Consider the following 18,132-nt stretch of genomic DNA (forward strand, 5'->3'; position numbering starts at 1 on the left):
ACCTGGCTGGAACAGGGAGAACATGTTATGTCATGATTGGTAACACCTGGGTGTGCTGGACCAAACATGACATGTAACACAGTTCAAGGAACCCGTCTCATGTCATCTCAAGATGTATCAACTTTAAATAACCTTGCCATATGTTATCTTAACATGCTTTTCTCCCTGCAACCACAAGTAGCTGTTTCACACACTGTATCAACTCAACACACACACAAACGTCCTCTGAGATTTAGTATGTGCTTTATTTATTTTGATGGCAGACAGGAAAATAGAACAGTTGCATCACAATACTATTCATGATCACTGATCAACAAGGGGAAGAAGCATCAGATATGTACAGTCTGGGGGGTTAAAAGCCCAGGTTCTAGTGGTTGTTTCTGGGCAACAGAATATCATATAAAAATACAAGGCTATGCCCTACACTGCTGTTACCATGGATACAACAATGTGCTGCACTACAGTTTAAAACCATGAAGAGCCCTTGGAGACGAAACTCCAGCCACCTGGACAAGCACACCCAGTTGCCATGGGGAAGCTGAGAGTGGTGGGTGCCAAGTGAGGTAATCTCTACAGTATCAAACAGGACCCAGTCAGGGCTGTCCTGCCTGGTGCTGAATCTAGCTGAGGATGGCTTCAGACAGGAGAAATGGTCCATAAACTTCCAGAAATTCAAGTTTTCATTAAGGAAGACATGATTAAGGCTTCTGTGGTACAGAGAAAATCACACTAGAGGAGCACAACTGGCTCTGAGCAGTCAATGTGTGTGTACGTTTGTGTTTACTGGACTCAGTATGTGGAGGAGGATGTGCTCATGGCATCGTCGTTGAGACGTGTGTTCCCAGGATGCACGCTGGCAAAGTATTTAACGTCCTTGTCAAGGTCGGTCTGCAGCGCCACCAGCGTCTGCTCCATCGCCTCCTGGTGGACACTGGCAGAATGCAGGAAATACTCTGGAGAGAGGCCAAGGCAGGGGACAGAGGGTTAGTGTGTGTGTATGTGTGTGACTGTGTGTGTACGTGTGTGTGTGTCCCACCTCTCTCCAGCAGGCTCTGGCGCAGGGTCTTGGCCAGCAGCACTCTGACATTGGGGACGGGGTCGGAGCAGAGCTGCAGCAGAGGAGCCAACAGGTGCTCAGAGAACTGCTCCAGAGACACACACTCCTCCTCTACGGACAGCTATACAGGACGCAGAGAGAGAGAGCAGGGGGTGGCATGTAAGAGAGGTCTGTGAGAACATGGTGACATGTTCTCTCTGACAACCAGTTGCTCTCAGCTGAACAATGCCATGTGTGTCAGCTGCTATACAGCTGGGGAGTTTTGAGCTGTGTGTTCGTGTATTTATATTGTATGTGAGTTTGTGTGAACCTTTATGTGTTGTTATGTTACCTGGCAGATCAAGGCAAAGGCTTGTCTCCCAGACCACTTGGGGGAGTGGCAGAACTTGTGAACCAGTTCAGACAGCAGGTCAGCCAGCAGGCTCTGGCAGGTCCCCAGCTTCCTGATCATCTCACTGACCTGGACAACAACAACAACACACAGTAAACCACCACCACTCTGAACAACAACACACACAGTAAACTACCATAAGCCGGCCATGAGGCAAGCTGTAAAAGGTGTATAAGTCGGTAGGGTGTGTGTGTTTCGTACCAGTTTGTAGGAGGTCCAGCGTACGGAGGAGACTCTGTCAGTGCACAGGCTGAAGGCCAGCGGCCTCATGTAGTCATACACATCCTGACCACTGTACAGCTCCAGTAGCCGCACCAACTGTCTGAGTGCACACACACACACACACTTTGTTAGAGATACATCTTTAGACTGTAAAACAGGCCATTGTTTTCATGCTGCCAACAAGCCCCCAGGCGTGTCAGAGACACCTACTCTGCCAGCTCAGATCTGAAGCGCCAGTTACGGCTGTTGTCAGTGACCAGGAACTCCTGAAGCTGGTAGAGATATTTACGCCTGGTCTCCTGGTGAAGAAGCTGGAGGGGAGGAGAGGAGCGGAGCGGACATAGGATTACTTGGATTTTTGGATAGAGAGTGGAAGAGGTAGCAAGTAGGCAAGTTTTCCCAAGCTGAGGAAACTGAAGTTGACAAATGGAGGCAGGGAGGGACACGAGAATGATGGAGGGCAGGAGGAGTAGACAAGGCAGGGCGGAGGAGTAGGTGAGGGAGGGCAGGAGGAGTAGAGGAGGAGTACAGGAGGGAGGGCAGGAGGAGTACAGGAGGGAGGGCAGGAGGAGTAGAGGAAGGAGGGCAGAAGGAGTGGGGGAGGGAGGGCAGGAGGAGTGGGGGAGGGAGGGCAGGGGGAGTGGGGGAAGGAGGAGTAGGGGAGGGAGGAGTAGGAGAGGGAGGGCACGAGAAGTAGAGGGACGGCAGGAGAGGGCAATGGGTACCTTGAGGAAGTCGTAGAGGTGTTTGAGGACCCCTATGCGGACCTCGTCCAGGTCCTTCAGGAAGCTGTTGAAGATGGGCACCAGGTCTGCAGCGGTAAGCTGCGCTCCCAGAATCCCAGCCAGCTCATGGATGGAGAATGCCAGTGTCCGACGCACCTTCCACTGGGGGCACACACACACACACACACGTGTATATATACACACACAACAAATACATATGAAAACATATACACAGGCACATATATTAATACATATACACACACACACGACAAAGACATACACCGGTCAGCCATAACATTATGATCACTTGCCTTTTGCCGCCAAAACACTATCTGCAGATCCTACAAGTCCTGTAAGTTTCTAGGTGGGGCCTCCATGGACCGGACTTGTTTGTCCAGCACATCCCACAGATGCTTGATTGGTTTGAGATTTGGGGAATTTAGAGTAACTTTGTTCTAAGCAATTTAATTTATTTTTCAGCATGGTATATTTTAAGCCCCATATCTTTTCATTCCCTAGTTAACTTGTCCGTCTACTTTTATTTTATTGTACTCTATTTTAGTTTTCTGAACTATGCTAACTTGTTCCTGTAAACCAACCACGACATCTTTAGCTTCTCTAACTTCAGAAGTGTAATTTTGACTAGTCTCACCGGCATTAGACGCGCAGGGTGGAGTTTCAACAACTTCTCGTCCATATGGAGACACGATACTTTATCCTCGATACTTTTAACTCTGACAAAATGATTACATTGTTTCACAAGTCTATTGATACTGGTATGCACTTCTCCTCCATATATTAATATCAAACTCACATTCATGGATTTAAAATATTTTTTTACTATATTACATGTGCCGGCATTTGAAATGCAAATTTGTGAGTACATGTGATAATCTCTATCATCATCCCATTTGTTAACGTTTTTAATGATAATTTACCACAAACCATGAGAGTATTTGGATCTAAAATGATACCTAAACAGTTGTGAATGTAATTTCAGCATTTTGTTTTGTTTTCTTTGAAACAGCCATGGAATCGTGGATTCTTTTTTCAAGCAAAATGTTTGAAAAGCAGGAATATTCCCGCTTTTTTCTTCAATAGGTCTTTTAGGATTTCCTGACAGACAATTATAAGCCAATGAATAATTGTGTTACGCGACAACATTTGCATACTACTACAATGAATCCTGTCGATGGTAATTGTTAGTTTTTTTAGTTACAGAGAGAGGGGGTTCTATATTGCCAATGTTTGATTTTGTTCTGTACACTGGAAATTAGTTTGTAAAGCGTCTCTAATATGTAAAAAAAAAAAGAAAAAAAAAGTTACCATGACCGAAACCGAAGTCCACATACCGTAATTTTTGGACTATAAGGCGCACCTGAATATAAGCCGCAGCAGCTAAATTGAATGATGTGTACATATATAAGCCGCACTGGACTATGAGCCGCAGGTGTTTTAATGTTTAATTACCGTATGTAAGAGTTCGTGCACAGAGGGGATTGTCGGGAAAGAGATGGCTGCTTGAAGAAGCTCCCATTTATTAACATTTCAACAAACAAGTTGTGTATTTGCATAACGTATTCAAGTGTTACCAGTGTGCAAAACACGGGGGGGTCCGGGGGAGCTCGACCCCCCCGATTAACCCATGAGCCCCCCTGAAAGCCTCAAAAGCAAAATTTGAAGGGGGTCTCAATTTTCTTTCAAAATAAATAAATAAATATTGTCACTAATGGTCACCAAAATGTTTTTAAACTCACCATGTCCAGTATTCAGAAATCAAAACATTTATTCACCATTTTTTTGGCCAAGCGGAGCCAGCCAGTCCTGTGCACCAAACAGAAACGTTGAGAAGTCAATGGCTAGCAAGCGAAAGCTAACCAGAGTGTATCATTCACACACTTTGGGTTCACATCCAAAAAGGTGGCACTCAGAGATGAAGAGGCACCGAATGACAATGCTGTTGCAGCTAGCACAGTGGGCCCACTCACTACTAGAACAGAGGATCCTCTCCCACCCAGTGATTCCCCAGAAGAAACGAGTCCGAGTGCTCCGAAGACGCAGCAGGTGCTGAGGTAACGTTAGCTGCTACTGCTGCTAGCACAAGTAACTTGCCGGCTGGTTGGTCAACGCATGGAAAGACCGCAACTGTCTCCGATAGGCTATACCTGGCATTTATTCAGTTAATTGCTCTTGTAAGTGCGCCAGATTGGTGCCAATCATTGTCATGTCTGCATTGTAATGCACAACTTTGCCTCCTTGTGATGAAACAACGTGCATACTAACAACTTTAGCCAATGCAACCTCTTATGTCAGTGTTGCTTCACGAATACTAGCCTACCATATATAATAATAGTAGAATACTAGACTAATAGCATATCGGATTATCAAAAATGGTTAAGTGTGTGTGTGTGTTGTCATTTAGGCTATAGACTGATTGTCTTGGCTTGCATCCATAAAATAGTTACTGTAATGTTATACCTACTGCCAGTAGCGGACTGACCATCGGTAGCGGCATGTTTATTTTACATAAAACTCCCCAAAATGTTTTTCGCTCAAATCAGCCAAAATATTTTGCTCACGTGCCATGCGCGCTCGCATTAACTGTAGAACTCCCTTCTAGCATCACATCAAACCCAGAATGTGCATGCATTAGCAAGGCACTTTGGTGGCGTATACGGGGCTGGTTCTGGTGGGCCGGTCTGGATCAAAGTCCAAGGCCTATTTTTACTTCCAGTCCGTCCCTGCCTACTGCATACTACAATCGAGAGATGGGGACCGAATATTGACGGGTATTTCGCACACTGAGTGTTACCATTTAGTGCAATAGTAGCTACAGAACATACTGTGCTGTCTAAACTGTACTGTATCACATAGCGTTTCAGACACACAAACTTTTCAACTTTCAAACTTAAACGGTGAGCTCCCAGCGCACATACCGGGAGTGATCTACAGAAGTGGTTTTCAACCAGTGGTCCTTGAGGGAGTGCTAGGGGTTCCCCAGCAAAATTCGTTAATAGTGTCACAATCATTTAACCACTTAACTTTGGCCATCTTTGAATATTTATATTTTTTTAAAGCGAAAATGTACTGATATCTTAGTTGCCGTTAGCTGTAAAAATCCATAGATTAGCCTTGTTATATAAGCCGCAGGGTCGAAAAATTGGGGAAAGAGGCCTGGCTTATAGTCCGAAAATTACGGTACATATACTCCCCATTGCCGACAACCCTCAACGGGGGGAAAGGTTTTACCTTCATGACCTGCCCTTGTCAAACGAGAAGTTTTGGGTGTCTTCTCTATGTGCTTAGTAAATGGGGGAGATGTAACAGATGTCAGGTGTATGACATCACAGGTAGCTCAAAGAGAAAGCAGGGGCCCATACAGGAGGCCAAAACACAAAATGTGTGTCTTTGGATTTTTTTCAAAATTGCATAGATGATGTATTACCACAAAATCAAGCTATACAAGAAATGTCTATGTTGTTCTGATATGCTGAAAAAGGAAAAAACACTTTTTTATCAATAGAATGTTCAGATTCCTATGCCAAGTCAACACGTAGAACTTGTGTTCCTTAAACCATTCCTAAACCCTTTTTGCTTTGTGACAGGGCGCATTATCCTGCTGAAAGATGCCACTGACATCAGGGAATACTGTTTCCATGAAAGGGTGTACACGGTCTGCAACAATGCTTAGGAAGGTGGTACGTGTCAAAGTAACATCCACATGAATGACAGGACCCAAGGTTTCCAAGCAGAACATTTCCCAAAGCATCACACTGCCTACACCGGCTTGCCTTCTTCCCATAGTGCATTCTGGTGACGTGTGTTCCCCAGGTGCGTCCCCAAGCTATGGACACGCACCCAAGTGATGTAAAAGAAAACGTGATTTATCAGACCAGGCCACCTTCCATTGCTCTATGGTCCAGTTCTGATGCTCACAAGCCCATTGTAGGGGCTTTTGGCAGTGGACAGGGGTCAGCATGGGCACCTAGACTGATCTGCGGCTACGCAGCTCCATTTCATCTATTTGAGCTACAGTAGCTTGTCTGTTGGATCAGACCGCACGGGCGAGCCTTCACTTCCCTCCCGGTTCACTGCATTTCCTTCCTTGGAGCACTATTGATAGATACTGACCACTGCAGACCGGGGGCCTGTACTACGAATCAAGATCAACATGCTCTGGATTACTTTCAGTTACCCGGCTTCAGGAGCCCTAACAACCGCAATCACGATGAGCGGTATCACGACGGTGGTTATAAACTCTCTAACAGTGCGTGTCCACTACAGCGGAGTGGGCAGTGGTGGGCGTCGGCTTCCAATTAATTTTCAATGAAACCAGGTGTTGACGCTCGTGTAGGGCATTGTGGGAAGGCGAGCGTAGCGTTGCAAGTTGGATTTTCTCAACTTTACGTAAATGAGGAGCGTGAAAACGCTAGCATTGGCCAATCGAATTGGTTTCTTGTTTCTTGTAATGTAGCAACTGTTGGTCATGGTAAACATTTCTAGGTTTTACGATTTCAAGATGGAGGAGAAACTTATCATATGTGCCTGCACACCCAGTTCTGTTCAGAACAAAGTTACGTAATGTGACGAGCCTGAATTTAAAGGTTACATTAAACTAATAGTGCATGGTGCAGGGTTGCCGACGTTGCCGACGTCAGCGTCCCTAGTGTGTTTTTATACTTTTGAATTCAGTCTCGTCACATTACATTACTGTTCTGTGCCACTGCTAGCTTGCTAGCCCAGCCTACAAACGACTAGTTGAGTGACCGGTGGCGTAACATGTATTCTACTGTAATCTTGCACGAGTAGAAATTCTGTATTTTTACACAAATGTTGTGTAAAGTGGTATTTTGATCGATATTGTGAGTACATGAACCCAAGTCTGCACACTTGGCCATGACTACAACAGTGACCTTCGAGAACTACAACTCTGTATTAACTTGTCTAAAACGCCCCCGAGCGTGGTGTACTGTGGGAAGGCAAGCGGTGCAGAGCGTTAAAAAACGCTGTAGTGGACACGTACCGTTAATCAACCCAGATCTTTCCAATCTAGAGACGCGCGCATTCACATAAAAGGGGCGGTTTTTGCACCGCATGTGCAATCGCAAACATGGACAAAACAAGGGCCGCATATTTCACGCAGGAGGAGCAGACAATAATCTTACAAACATATCAGGAATACAGACATATAATACAGGCAAAAAGCAACAGTCACTGCTGCCAAATCAAGGAGGGGAAGCTGGCAGAAAATAGCAGACTCTGTAAATGCGTAAGCTACATGACTTATTGATATCACTGCCCCAGGCACAAGATGTGATCATAATCACACATGTGCATTCCATAACGTTAAACTTTTGTTGCTGTATTATTTTAGTTGGAACCCTGGCAGTGGCAAACGATCGTGGGAGCAAATAAAAAATAAATATAAAAACAATTCAAACTGGTAAGTAGCAGTAGGCAATACTTGCACATATTTTAAGGCCAACAAGTACTAGGCTGAATTTCCTGAGTCAGTCCCTTTTGTAGGATATTGGTATACAAAGGGCCTATAGAACAATGAAATTGCTTTCAGCCAACAGGAATAAAAATTAGGCAAAGAAAACTGGAGGGGGCCCTCCTCCACAGGACTTCACTCCTGCTGAGGAGATGGCCCTCTCCAGCAATCAGGGTCGCCCCATGATGGAAGAAGTGGAAGGGGGCATTTCTTCAGACCCTGGTGGCAGCAGCTCGGAAACCCAGGCATATGTACAGGGTATGTTTCAAGTAATCTATGTGACCATGTTCATTCACCAATTATTTATGACTATTGTAGGAGTGAAATGTATTACTGTTCTCTGCAGTGACAGGAAATACAGTGGTGTTGCTGCCACCACCCACTGTCGTCTCACTGTGCCACACAGAGGTAACAGTGAAACTAATAGTCATACGCCAGTATGTATGCCATATGTGGTTGCTGAATATTGATCAAATAGGCCATTTACTTTCTCAGGTGGAGGTCCTAGATGATCAGGAAACTGTGTCTGCCTGCTCAGAGAGCGCTTTGGGGATACACTTTTGAGTTTTTTTACCACTTGCAACACAGATGGCGAGAGTATGTGAATGTGTGTCTGTGATTGAAGTGTCTGTAATGACTTGCTAATGGTGGTGGTCTGAACATGAGACACAAATCTTTAAAGTGCTCATTTCAAATATGACTCAATTGATTAAATTGCTATGGTGTTAAACTCAGGAAGAGGAACTTCTTCCTCCCCCTGGTCATTGATTGCAGAACCGAATTTACCTTGCCAAAGTGAACCTCAAAGTCCATTGACACCTTTCTCTTTCCTATGCAAATATCACAATAAAAAAATGTAGCTGTAAAACGACCGTTTTAGGCTCCACCTTTTTTGGCTCTGGTCTGTACCTTTGTCAAGCCCAAAATTTGCTGCGCGCTGCTCTGTGTACTTCCACGGAATTACAAATCAGAACGTTTTTCAAGGATATTGAAAATGGACTACGGTCATAGATGCAGTGTTCCAGCCTGTACAGGCAATGCTGACACTTTTCAGAGTCTTCCCAAGGAACCAAACACTCGACGGGCTGTGATGTTTGTCTATGAGAAGATCCCTGTGCAATTCGACCTTCAATTACACATTTGCTTGAACCATTTCACCGAGGACAGTTTTGAAAACCTGGGCGAATGTAAATCAGGATTTGCTATGAAGCTGTTGCTGAAAAGAGGTGCTTTTTCCGACGTTATGTTCATCACAGCCGAAAGCTGTAGTATGATGTTGTCGCTAACAGTTATTAGCAATGCTAACATATCCTGCCTGTATCTAGCATCGGTAGAATGTGTGATTTATTTTACTGGCAATGGGGCTAACGTTATTTCATGTTCCTGACGTGTTTCATTCAAATAAATAACCCGTGTTGTCATATAAATCTACAATTCAAGATGCATGTTTGTCCAGATCTATTTTTCAGCAAGATAGCTAGAGCTAACTGAAGCTGAGTTGAATCACGATAGTTTGTTTGCTAAGCTGTAGTGCTAACGTTACCCACCTAAGTCGATCCTGTTTGCTTCGACAACAGAAGTGGAAACAACTAACGTAATCATTTCAAATGATATCTAGTCAATCTATTGAAAACAGTGTTGTGTAGACACAATAGATTAATTTGTTTATTTCAAGTCTCCACCCTCGATGTTTCAGTGAGTGTTGGCCGTGTTGCTTCTTTGCTTCGCAGCTTCACTCGTTGTAGACCAACCAATCAGCGCGCAGCTCATCTATATATTCATGAGCATACCATAAAAGGAGAAAACCTAGCGTTTTTTTCCCGGGACAAATTCACTGGAAGTATCAGGGGGCATAGAACAGCACCCGGGCCATTTTCAGCCCAACCAATGTTACATACCCGTATTCGGAGACCTTAAGGAACAGTGTGAAATACCCCCAAAAAACAGTCAATCACCCCTTTAATGTGTCGCATTGGCAACATACGGCTCAAGAAGCTGGCAAAGATACGCCTGGGACAAACTGCCTGCTATCGGCTGCGATGCGCCTGGAAGCGCCTCCTTTTTTCTTTCGGCGCCCATGTTATCAAATGGGACCGACCCCACTGGCTGCGAAGCGCCGTGATTGCCTGCGATCTGCAGCGATCGTTTCGGCAGCTGGTCGATTTTTTTCGCGAGACGCTTGCGAAATCGGCTGCAGGATGATGAAATACACCATATTAGTTGATATATTTGAATAAAAAACATGTTATTAAGATTTTACTCCATTAATTGTAGACTACGGTAAACATTTGTAAAGTTGTAGACTTTATAATTACACAATGTTGGTAACGAACGTCCTTTACATGTGTTTACTCTGATGAAAACAAATGAAAATAAACGGATTGATCCGTTGAGCTAGCATGCCCGTAGTAGGTTTGTTTGAGAGAAACGAGTTGTCACGCGTTGCACACAACACACATGCAGACATAGCCTACCGAGAGAGAACCCCCAAGTCGATTTCTAAAATCAGCATCAAATGAATTCTTGAAGTTGAAAAGCACAGGGAGTTGTTGTATGTCAGCAACAATTTTACAAGGACAACGTAGATAAGGATCAATGCTGGGATATAGCCAATGCCATGTTTATGTACCATGTCAGCGTAAAGGAAAGCTCAGAGTAGCTGAAAGGCTTGGTGACCGGTGCGGAGAAATTCGCGTCTGGTGTGAACAGCTTTTGCTCAGTCGTAGCCGATCGTAGCCGATCGTGGCGCTGCGCGTCCAGGCGCTTCGCAGCCAGTGTGTCCCAGGCGATAGACTACGTAATTCCCTCTGCTGATAATCTATACATTTCATAAAGATACTCATCAGAGAATGCGAAAGGGTTTTGTCGGTCTCTAAATGTTCTGGCTCTTCTGAGCGCACCTCCCCTTTCCACCAATGTGAACCGGGAGCTAGTTCGGAGCTGCTGCTAGAGCCAGTTTGGAGCTGGTTCAATTTGCGAGCCTTCTAAGAACCGGTTTGCTTTTCCACGGGCTAGAGAGCCGCCACAGAGCCACGTCATTACGTCACTGTATACGTCTCATCTTTCCCAGAAACGCTAGCGCGGCAGCGCCAAACACAAAGCAGAGCCTGTGTAAAGGCTGTTTATCCATAGATATATTATGTGTTTATCAATCCGAAGAACGCTAAGAACGCGAGGTTGAGATGCGTGTTTTCTTGGCTATTGCGCAATACCCTGGACTTGCAGCAGTATGACAACACTGGCATTATCAGCGCAAAATTTGATAAACTTTTTCTGTATAATGGTTGCATATTACATTTGTGTTAAATATAGGCTCAATAGCTCGTAACATTTGTGTTTGTCATTTCACTCATTTGATAGGATTATGATAAAATGCAGCAACTAGTGTCTGCACTGAACTACGATGCTAGCTAGGTTATCGAAAAGTCGGAGCTTACAAATGAGTTTCATAAATAAAATAAGCACATTTTCAGCAACTACACTGCCCACTTATCATTACATTTTAATTCAGATGCTGATTTACAAGTACCGTTTAGCTGAAATTTGAATTGTAAAAATTTAGAGCAATGGCGGTCAAAGGATTCTGTTCGTCTTGTTGGTCACGGCAACCCCGCCCCAAGCGGTTCTTACTTGGTTCCCACACTAGCCCAGCTTCGAAGTGGTGCTGTCAGGCCAAAAACTGTCCTATCTGACGTCACAATGCCGTTCCGATGCAAGGACGAGTCCGTCGCTATGCCGACCTCAAATTCCTGAGATAGCTACGCGTGCTAGCAGGAAACTGTCATGGTTGCTATACTAGTTACTAGGTAGAAAGTTTTGTATTTAGGCCTATTTAAACCAATTTATCTTGACAAAAATTGTAGGAGGAGAAGCGAAAAAACGTGTTTCCTTAAAATTCAAAATGGCGGAAAGTCTATATAACCGGAAATTGACATCATAGGGTGTGTTGAACTCGTCTTGATCCAGGGAATCCAACGGTACCTCATTTTTGAAAATCGGTTAGACGGTTCAAAAGTTACGTGTGTAAACACAAGTCCAACTTTGACCCGTTGGTGGCGCTAGAGTGCTCGAATGGGAGACATGAAACTTGGTGAGAATAAAGAGGGGCCTGTCCTTAATGACTGTGCCAAATTTCACAAAAAGTGACCATATGGTTCTAGGGGCTGCCATAGACTCCAATGGGAGAGGAAGATGATTAATCATAATAAGAAGAAAAGGTAGAAACATTTAAGTGGCTTCGCCGCTTCGCGGCTTGGCCACCAATAATATGGAGTTGCCCATAAATGTAACTTGATGATTCAGGCCTGCTCCTCCGTTGGTTGTCGGTGTTGAAACGAGCCGCAACAGGTATAGGACAAGAACACTATTCCTACCACTTTAGTCTCACTTAAACCTCAGTCGGTTTCTTGAGCCACAAACGGGCATACGACAGGACCAATGTTGTTGTGAATTTAGCCTCCTTGTCGGTTATCAGTGTCTTATAGTATGCAATACAAAAAAATAAAAGACCATTTTTCAGCACTGCATACCATAGCACAAAGGGGGAAAAAACAAATGTTTGTGTCAAATACACGTTAACATAGCGAACCCCCCTGAGGCAGAACTGTACATGCAGCGCTGTATGGTGAATTAGGCCTACAATTGTCTACAATTATGACAACTGGCTCAACCATTGTGCATGTAATGACTTCTGTCGTAAACTAAAGTCTAGATGTTTGTGGGGCTAAGACAATTTAATAGAACTAATATAACACATTTTGAGCAACATGACATGAGCAATTGATAATGTAGGAAACGGCAGGCAATTGTAGGCTTCATAATAATTTGCATGAATGTACCAGAGAATTGGCAATTTGTTTAAAAGAATGAGAAATTGCTTTAGATCAGTGACTAGATCAGTGTTTCTCAACTGTTGGGTCGCGAGCTGGTGTGGAGAGGGTTGTGGATGTGTGCTTTGGCTTTGTCAAAAAATGGAACCAAAAATTTGTATACGTTCCCAAACTTCTGATGGTGTGCTTTTATTTTGAAAAGTGCTCAAGTCTCATGCATTCACCGAGAGATACTGAGTTGATAGCCGTCTCGAGTTATACAGAGTTGCATGTCACCGACCAGCCAATCAGAAACATGACCTGCGTCACCTACTATATCATGGGCACTCTGCACTATCTATAGTTCCAGGAATCGGTGTTTGTATCTTACCGACATCTTAATCACCAACTGAATCACGGGCACTGTGCACTAGTTAATTGTAAATGGTGATTAGTTTAAAGAATAAAAAATATCTTGATTTGATGACACTTTTTTAGGTTACTAGGTTAACCTAGGTTAACTCCATATACATTATTTAATTGATTTGATGTCTTCACTGTGATTATACAACATAGATCATTGTAAAAAGGTTCAAATGAGTTGTTGTGTGCAAACTTACATAAATGGATATACACACATACAGTATCCACTGTAGATACGTACACACCACTGGACAAATAGCTCCTCACACATCATGTATTTCACAGGCTGTGTGTCTGTACCTGCATGTCTGAAGCCAGGGTCTCGTAGGTGTCCCGGAGGCAGTGCCAGTTGTGGGGCCCCAGGGTGAGGGCCACCCCGGGCAGGCTGTAGGCACAGTGCTTGGCTATCTCCATGTCCACCGTCTGGGCTCTGGACGGGTCCGTCATGGACAGGTACTGGTCCAGTAGAGCCTGGGGGACCACATCCTGGAGGGAGGCACACTTCCGTTAATGTGTTGTCTGAGCGTGTGTGAGTGAGAATGGATGTGTGCATGTGTGTTAGGCTAACCTGCTGCTTGGACCTCCTGTCGTCTTCCTGGGTGAAGCTGCCATCGCTGAGCTCAGACTCGTCTCCAGGATACTCGTCCTGTAGCCCAAAGCCCACCCCCTGACCCCTGACCCCACGGCCAGGCTCCATGGCTGTGGCCTTCAGGGCAGCGGTCAGGATGTCCACCTGAGCTTTCACATCCGGGTCGTCTATGTGGGGCTCCAGGTTCTCTATCAGCTCCTCCAGCTGCCTCCTCCCCAAGCTAGGGCCCACGGAGGGAGGGGGGGCTGAGGACAAGCTGGTATCCAGGCTGGGGGAACTGAGGCTGGGCCAAGGCTGGCTGGACATCCCCTGGGGCGGCAGCAGTTCCAGCTCCAGGTCAATGTCTGGAATGGGTGTCCTCCAGAAGTGGAAGGAGTTGTAGAGCTCTTGCTCTGGTACACCGCCGGCTGGCCTGACCTCAGACACAGAGACAACACTTCCAGCACATCCAATGTCTACAGACATAGCCTCCCGTGGAGGAGTGTCTCTGGCTGAAGGCTCAGGTACGTCCTCTCCAGGTACATCCTCAGGTGTTTGTGTTTCCTCGGGTGTGTGTGTGTCCTCGGGTGTGTGTGTGTCCTCGGGTGTGTGTGTGTCCTCGGGTGTGTGTGTGTCCTCGGGTGTGTGTGTGTCCTCCAACTTCTCAGCCCTTGCGGTTTCTATAGGGTCTTTCTCAGCAGGGTAGGGGTCAGGATCAACGATGACCTCAACCATGACCTCTGCACCCTGCTCCCCACCTCCCTCCTCTGCTACATCCACAATGCCTTCCTCCACCTGACAAAGCCCCCCATCCTCGCTATGGGGCTGGTCGCCATGGCCACCAGAGGCCCATGGACAGGGCGGGCTGTGCTTAGAATCCTCAAGCCTATCAAAGTCTGTCCTGAGTGTCTCCATGGTGACTGGTCGCTCCTCAATACTGGGGAGACAAGAGTCAAGGTATCACCCACAGCCTGAATGGTGTGTGTGTGTGTGTGTATATGTGTGTGTGTGCGCATGCGTGACCCTACCTGTTGTGTGTGTGGTCACAGGTGCAGTCCACCTGTGAGGGGGCGGGGCAGGCAAAGGTAGAGATGAACTGACCCAGAGACTGGAAGGCTGCCTGACGCACCTGGGGAGAAAGGGAAAGTCACATTAGACAAGCTGTCCTTCTAAACACCTACAGAGGGCTTTGACTAGGCAGATGATGGTGCTACGAGTTTAAGGTAGTTGTAGGTACGGTGTAGTTGTATTTATGGTGTAATTGTAATTAGGGTGTAATTATAATTAAGGTATAGTTGTAATTGGAGTGTAGTTGTAATTGGAGTGTAGTTGTAATTGGGGTGGAGTTGCAGTTATGGTATAGTTGTAGTTATAGTGTGTAGTATGTGGTTATGGTTTACATGTAATTTGGTTCTAGTTGTAGTAATAGTGTAGTTGTAGTTATGGTGTAGATGTAATTAGGGTGTTGTTGTAGTTATCGTGTCGTTGGAGTCATGGCATAGTTGTGGGGGTGTGGTTGTAATTATGGTTAATGTAGTTCCAGCGTCATTATAGTTACGGTGCAGCTGTGGTCAGTATAGTTTCAGCATGTGGTTAGGGTGTGCTTCAAGGTGAAGATGCACTGACCCATCTGGAGGGATCACTGATGAGGCTGATGAAGAGGGAGGAGAGCTTGGTCCGACGGACTTCTTGTGAGGTTGCGGAGGAGACGGTCATGAAGCACTCAGCGCATGCTTTCCTCACACCCCACACATTGTCAGAACACAGCTGGAAGAACCTGGGGAGCTGGGGAGAGAGAGGGTCACAGCCAGTCTCACACCCTAACACTACCTCATTCTAACCCGACAGACCACTAACTCACCAGCAGCTCCTCTGTGGCCTCTCCTCCCACCACACTGCACATGTCCCCAAAGTTAGCCGCACACACCTGCCACACACAAACACAACTACCATCATCACCATGTCCCAAATGACAGCTGGTTCTAGAACAGAAAGGCTTCTGGGCTTCTTCTGACCTTGCGTACGTGAAACATGCGACAGTCGCAGCACATCTCACAGAAGCGTGGAAGGAACAGGCGCTCTGTGATGTCTTTCCCCACCATGGGAGCCATTTTACAGATGATCTGCACACACACATACTCTTAAAGATGACCCACACATCACTAACAGCTTCATAGTATCATGTGACTCCATGAGGCGTGCATCATGGGACCACTCACAGCCATGGCTTCCGTCTTGACGTCGTCATTGCTGTCAGGGGCGGTCAGGTCCACCAGGACAGGACACACCAGCTTCTCCACATCTCCACGCTCTACAAGACCCTGCTCCAGCAGCACCAGCAGGGCCGCCTGGCTCGTCTTACGCACCTGACCACAGCACTTCTCTCAGCATGTGTGTGATGTGAGCGTGTGGATGTGTATGTTTATCCGTGTGCGTGGGTCCTACCTGGTTGTTCTGGTCAGCTAGGTAGCGCACCACTATGGGCAGCAGGTAGGTGGAGAAGGCGTAAGGGATGGCAGGGACGTTTTCCTGGCAAAAGATGGCCATGTGGGGCACCTGCTCCATCAGCTCTGCTCTAACTGTGGACTCTGAGGAACATCCATTCCCTCCATCACTTCTTTACTTCCTCACCCTGCAGCCTAGTTATTTGTCTCAAATTCATAAAGAAGTGCTCATACATGTGCATTTACACACACACAAACGATAGAATTACACAAGATCAATGAGAGCTCACCTGAGTCGTCAGCCAATCTGGCTACTCTTTCCAGGACAGCAATACACTCCCTCTCATCCTCACTGACTGCCTTCAGCGTGTCCAGTAGACTCCGGACCACCATCTGTCTACAGGCGGGCGGGCACACACACACACACACTGCTCTTTTAGTCCCTTTGGAGTCAGTACAGGAGGTGACCTAGGAGATCAAAGAGAGCTGTTTGTATTACCTGTTGAAGATGTTTTCGCTGGCCAAGTATTTGTCAAGACGACCGAGCGGGGTTAGCATCTCATCTTGAGAGACACAGTCCAGGGCTGAAGGTAGAACAATGACGTCAGACTCTAAGCTGTAGTCATCACCACCAACTAGTAGAGACATCAAGAGCAGTGCATAAGAGATGACCACCCCCTACCAGACAGGACAAGGTAGGCAAGAGGGGTGTGATGTATTTGGTGTGTGATGGGAGGAGAGGAACACGGTGTGTGTAGTGTGGGGATAGAAGGGAGTGTGTGTGTGTGTGTGCGTGCGTGGTGAAAGGAGAGGGAGAGCATGGGATGAGCTTGGAGCAGTATCAAGTATATGGTAAATCCCAATGAAAGTCTCCTACAATTCAAGTATTACGTAATTAGACTACTTGGCGCAGGGACATCACAATAACACACTGCTGAAACAAGTCAAGGCTAGTAATGTTGATGCTCCGAGAAGTAATGTATATAGTAAAAGAAAATTATGTTCTCAATACACAAAACGGTACCTTGGCGGGTGTCAACCCCCATTGTATGTGCCTTACAACTGCTTGATTCAGTAGATAATATTAACTGAATGGCTGGCAAGCCACCACAGTGTCTGTATCACAATCGTGTAGACAGAGCGTACTGTCCCGAGCAATCTGTCAAATGAGCCAGAAACTCTTACACACTTAATCCAGAAGTTAGTCCCCGACGCGTTGTAATATTAGCTAGAACAGAAGCTGCTACTGTACTAGCAGCGCAACAAAAGCCGAAATAGCTCGCGTTACTGTATGGCTAGGCTAACAACACCAGAAAGCGCGAGACGTCATTAAGACTAAAGGAAATTACTTCTGACACCGTTTACGTCCACTTCCAGACTAGATTTACAACACGTCTCTGTGTTATTTCACTAGGCCTGCATCAGGCCACCCGGGAACTTCAGAACATACCAGGCAGCCATCGCATGCTAGTACTTTCACTGCTAAAGACCGTAGCCCCGTAGACAACTAGATAGCTAGTCTAAGCTAACTGCACAGCCTGTGCTGTGCCACAGGCTAACAGGCAGACTTCCTATCCACCGAAAAACACTGGACAAACTTACACCCGTCTAACTCCTCTTGGGAATCCTCTTGAAGCAAAGAAATATCTGTTCAAAGGAACAAAAAAGAAGTTAATTGATAGGCAGTCGATCTCTTAATCAGGCTCCGACATTCACTTGAAATGGATGACAAACTGGGGAAGTATGTCCAAATAACGCATTTCTCGACGGTAGCGAGTGTAAATAGAGGTAACGTACCCGCCATCTTGTCCTGGTCCTACATTTGAAGCAGGCTACAGATGACGGAGCTGCTCTGGGAGTGTTGGCCAGTGAGACAAACCGCCTCGCGAACTGGACAAGCGTTGTCTGAACCAGAGGCAAACCTAATCTCCTGGAGGGCAGCTCTCGGAGCTCATTTTCGTGGAAACCATGCCACCTAGAGGGACAAAGGAATAGAAGAC

General features: G+C 46.0%; 1 protein-coding gene across 6 annotated transcripts; it reads right to left on the reverse strand.

The window, feature by feature from the left end:
* Positions 1 to 226: 226 nt before the first annotated feature.
* On the reverse strand, positions 227 to 18,033 carry ppp4r1 (protein phosphatase 4, regulatory subunit 1). 6 transcript variants are annotated; one of them, XM_067251495.1, is made up of 18 exons: positions 17,930 to 18,033; positions 17,735 to 17,779; positions 16,632 to 16,716; positions 16,423 to 16,529; positions 16,134 to 16,276; positions 15,908 to 16,054; positions 15,704 to 15,811; positions 15,550 to 15,615; positions 15,315 to 15,473; positions 14,717 to 14,817; positions 13,689 to 14,625; positions 13,421 to 13,606; positions 2,396 to 2,557; positions 1,881 to 1,981; positions 1,650 to 1,770; positions 1,389 to 1,517; positions 1,037 to 1,178; positions 227 to 953 (listed from the first exon to the last, which is right to left on the reverse strand). In XM_067251495.1, exons 1-18 carry the CDS (start codon positions 17,934 to 17,936, stop codon positions 790 to 792), a joined length of 2,910 nt encoding a protein of 969 aa, XP_067107596.1. In that variant the 5' UTR covers positions 17,937 to 18,033; the 3' UTR covers positions 227 to 789. The 6 variants fall into 6 exon arrangements, with proteins under 6 accessions (XP_067107596.1, XP_067107593.1, XP_067107592.1 ...); XM_067251492.1 differs by having other exon boundaries at positions 16,632 to 16,767; XM_067251491.1 differs by having other exon boundaries at positions 227 to 1,178.
* Positions 18,034 to 18,132: the final 99 nt, after the last annotated feature.

The sequence above is a fragment of the Osmerus mordax genome, chromosome 15 (genome assembly GCF_038355195.1).
Source record: "Osmerus mordax isolate fOsmMor3 chromosome 15, fOsmMor3.pri, whole genome shotgun sequence".
In the NCBI taxonomy this organism is placed as follows: domain Eukaryota; kingdom Metazoa; phylum Chordata; class Actinopteri; order Osmeriformes; family Osmeridae; genus Osmerus; species Osmerus mordax.

Bases quoted from the DNA above. Each gene is read 5' to 3' on its own strand.
- ppp4r1 (XM_067251490.1), bottom strand. The intron at 16,530-16,631 runs GTAATACAAACA...GCCCGCCTGTAG, and splicing joins AGCGAAAACATCTTCAACAG to ACAGATGGTGGTCCGGAGTC. The intron at 16,055-16,133 runs GTAGGACCCACG...TGCTGTGGTCAG, and splicing joins TAGCTGACCAGAACAACCAG to GTGCGTAAGACGAGCCAGGC.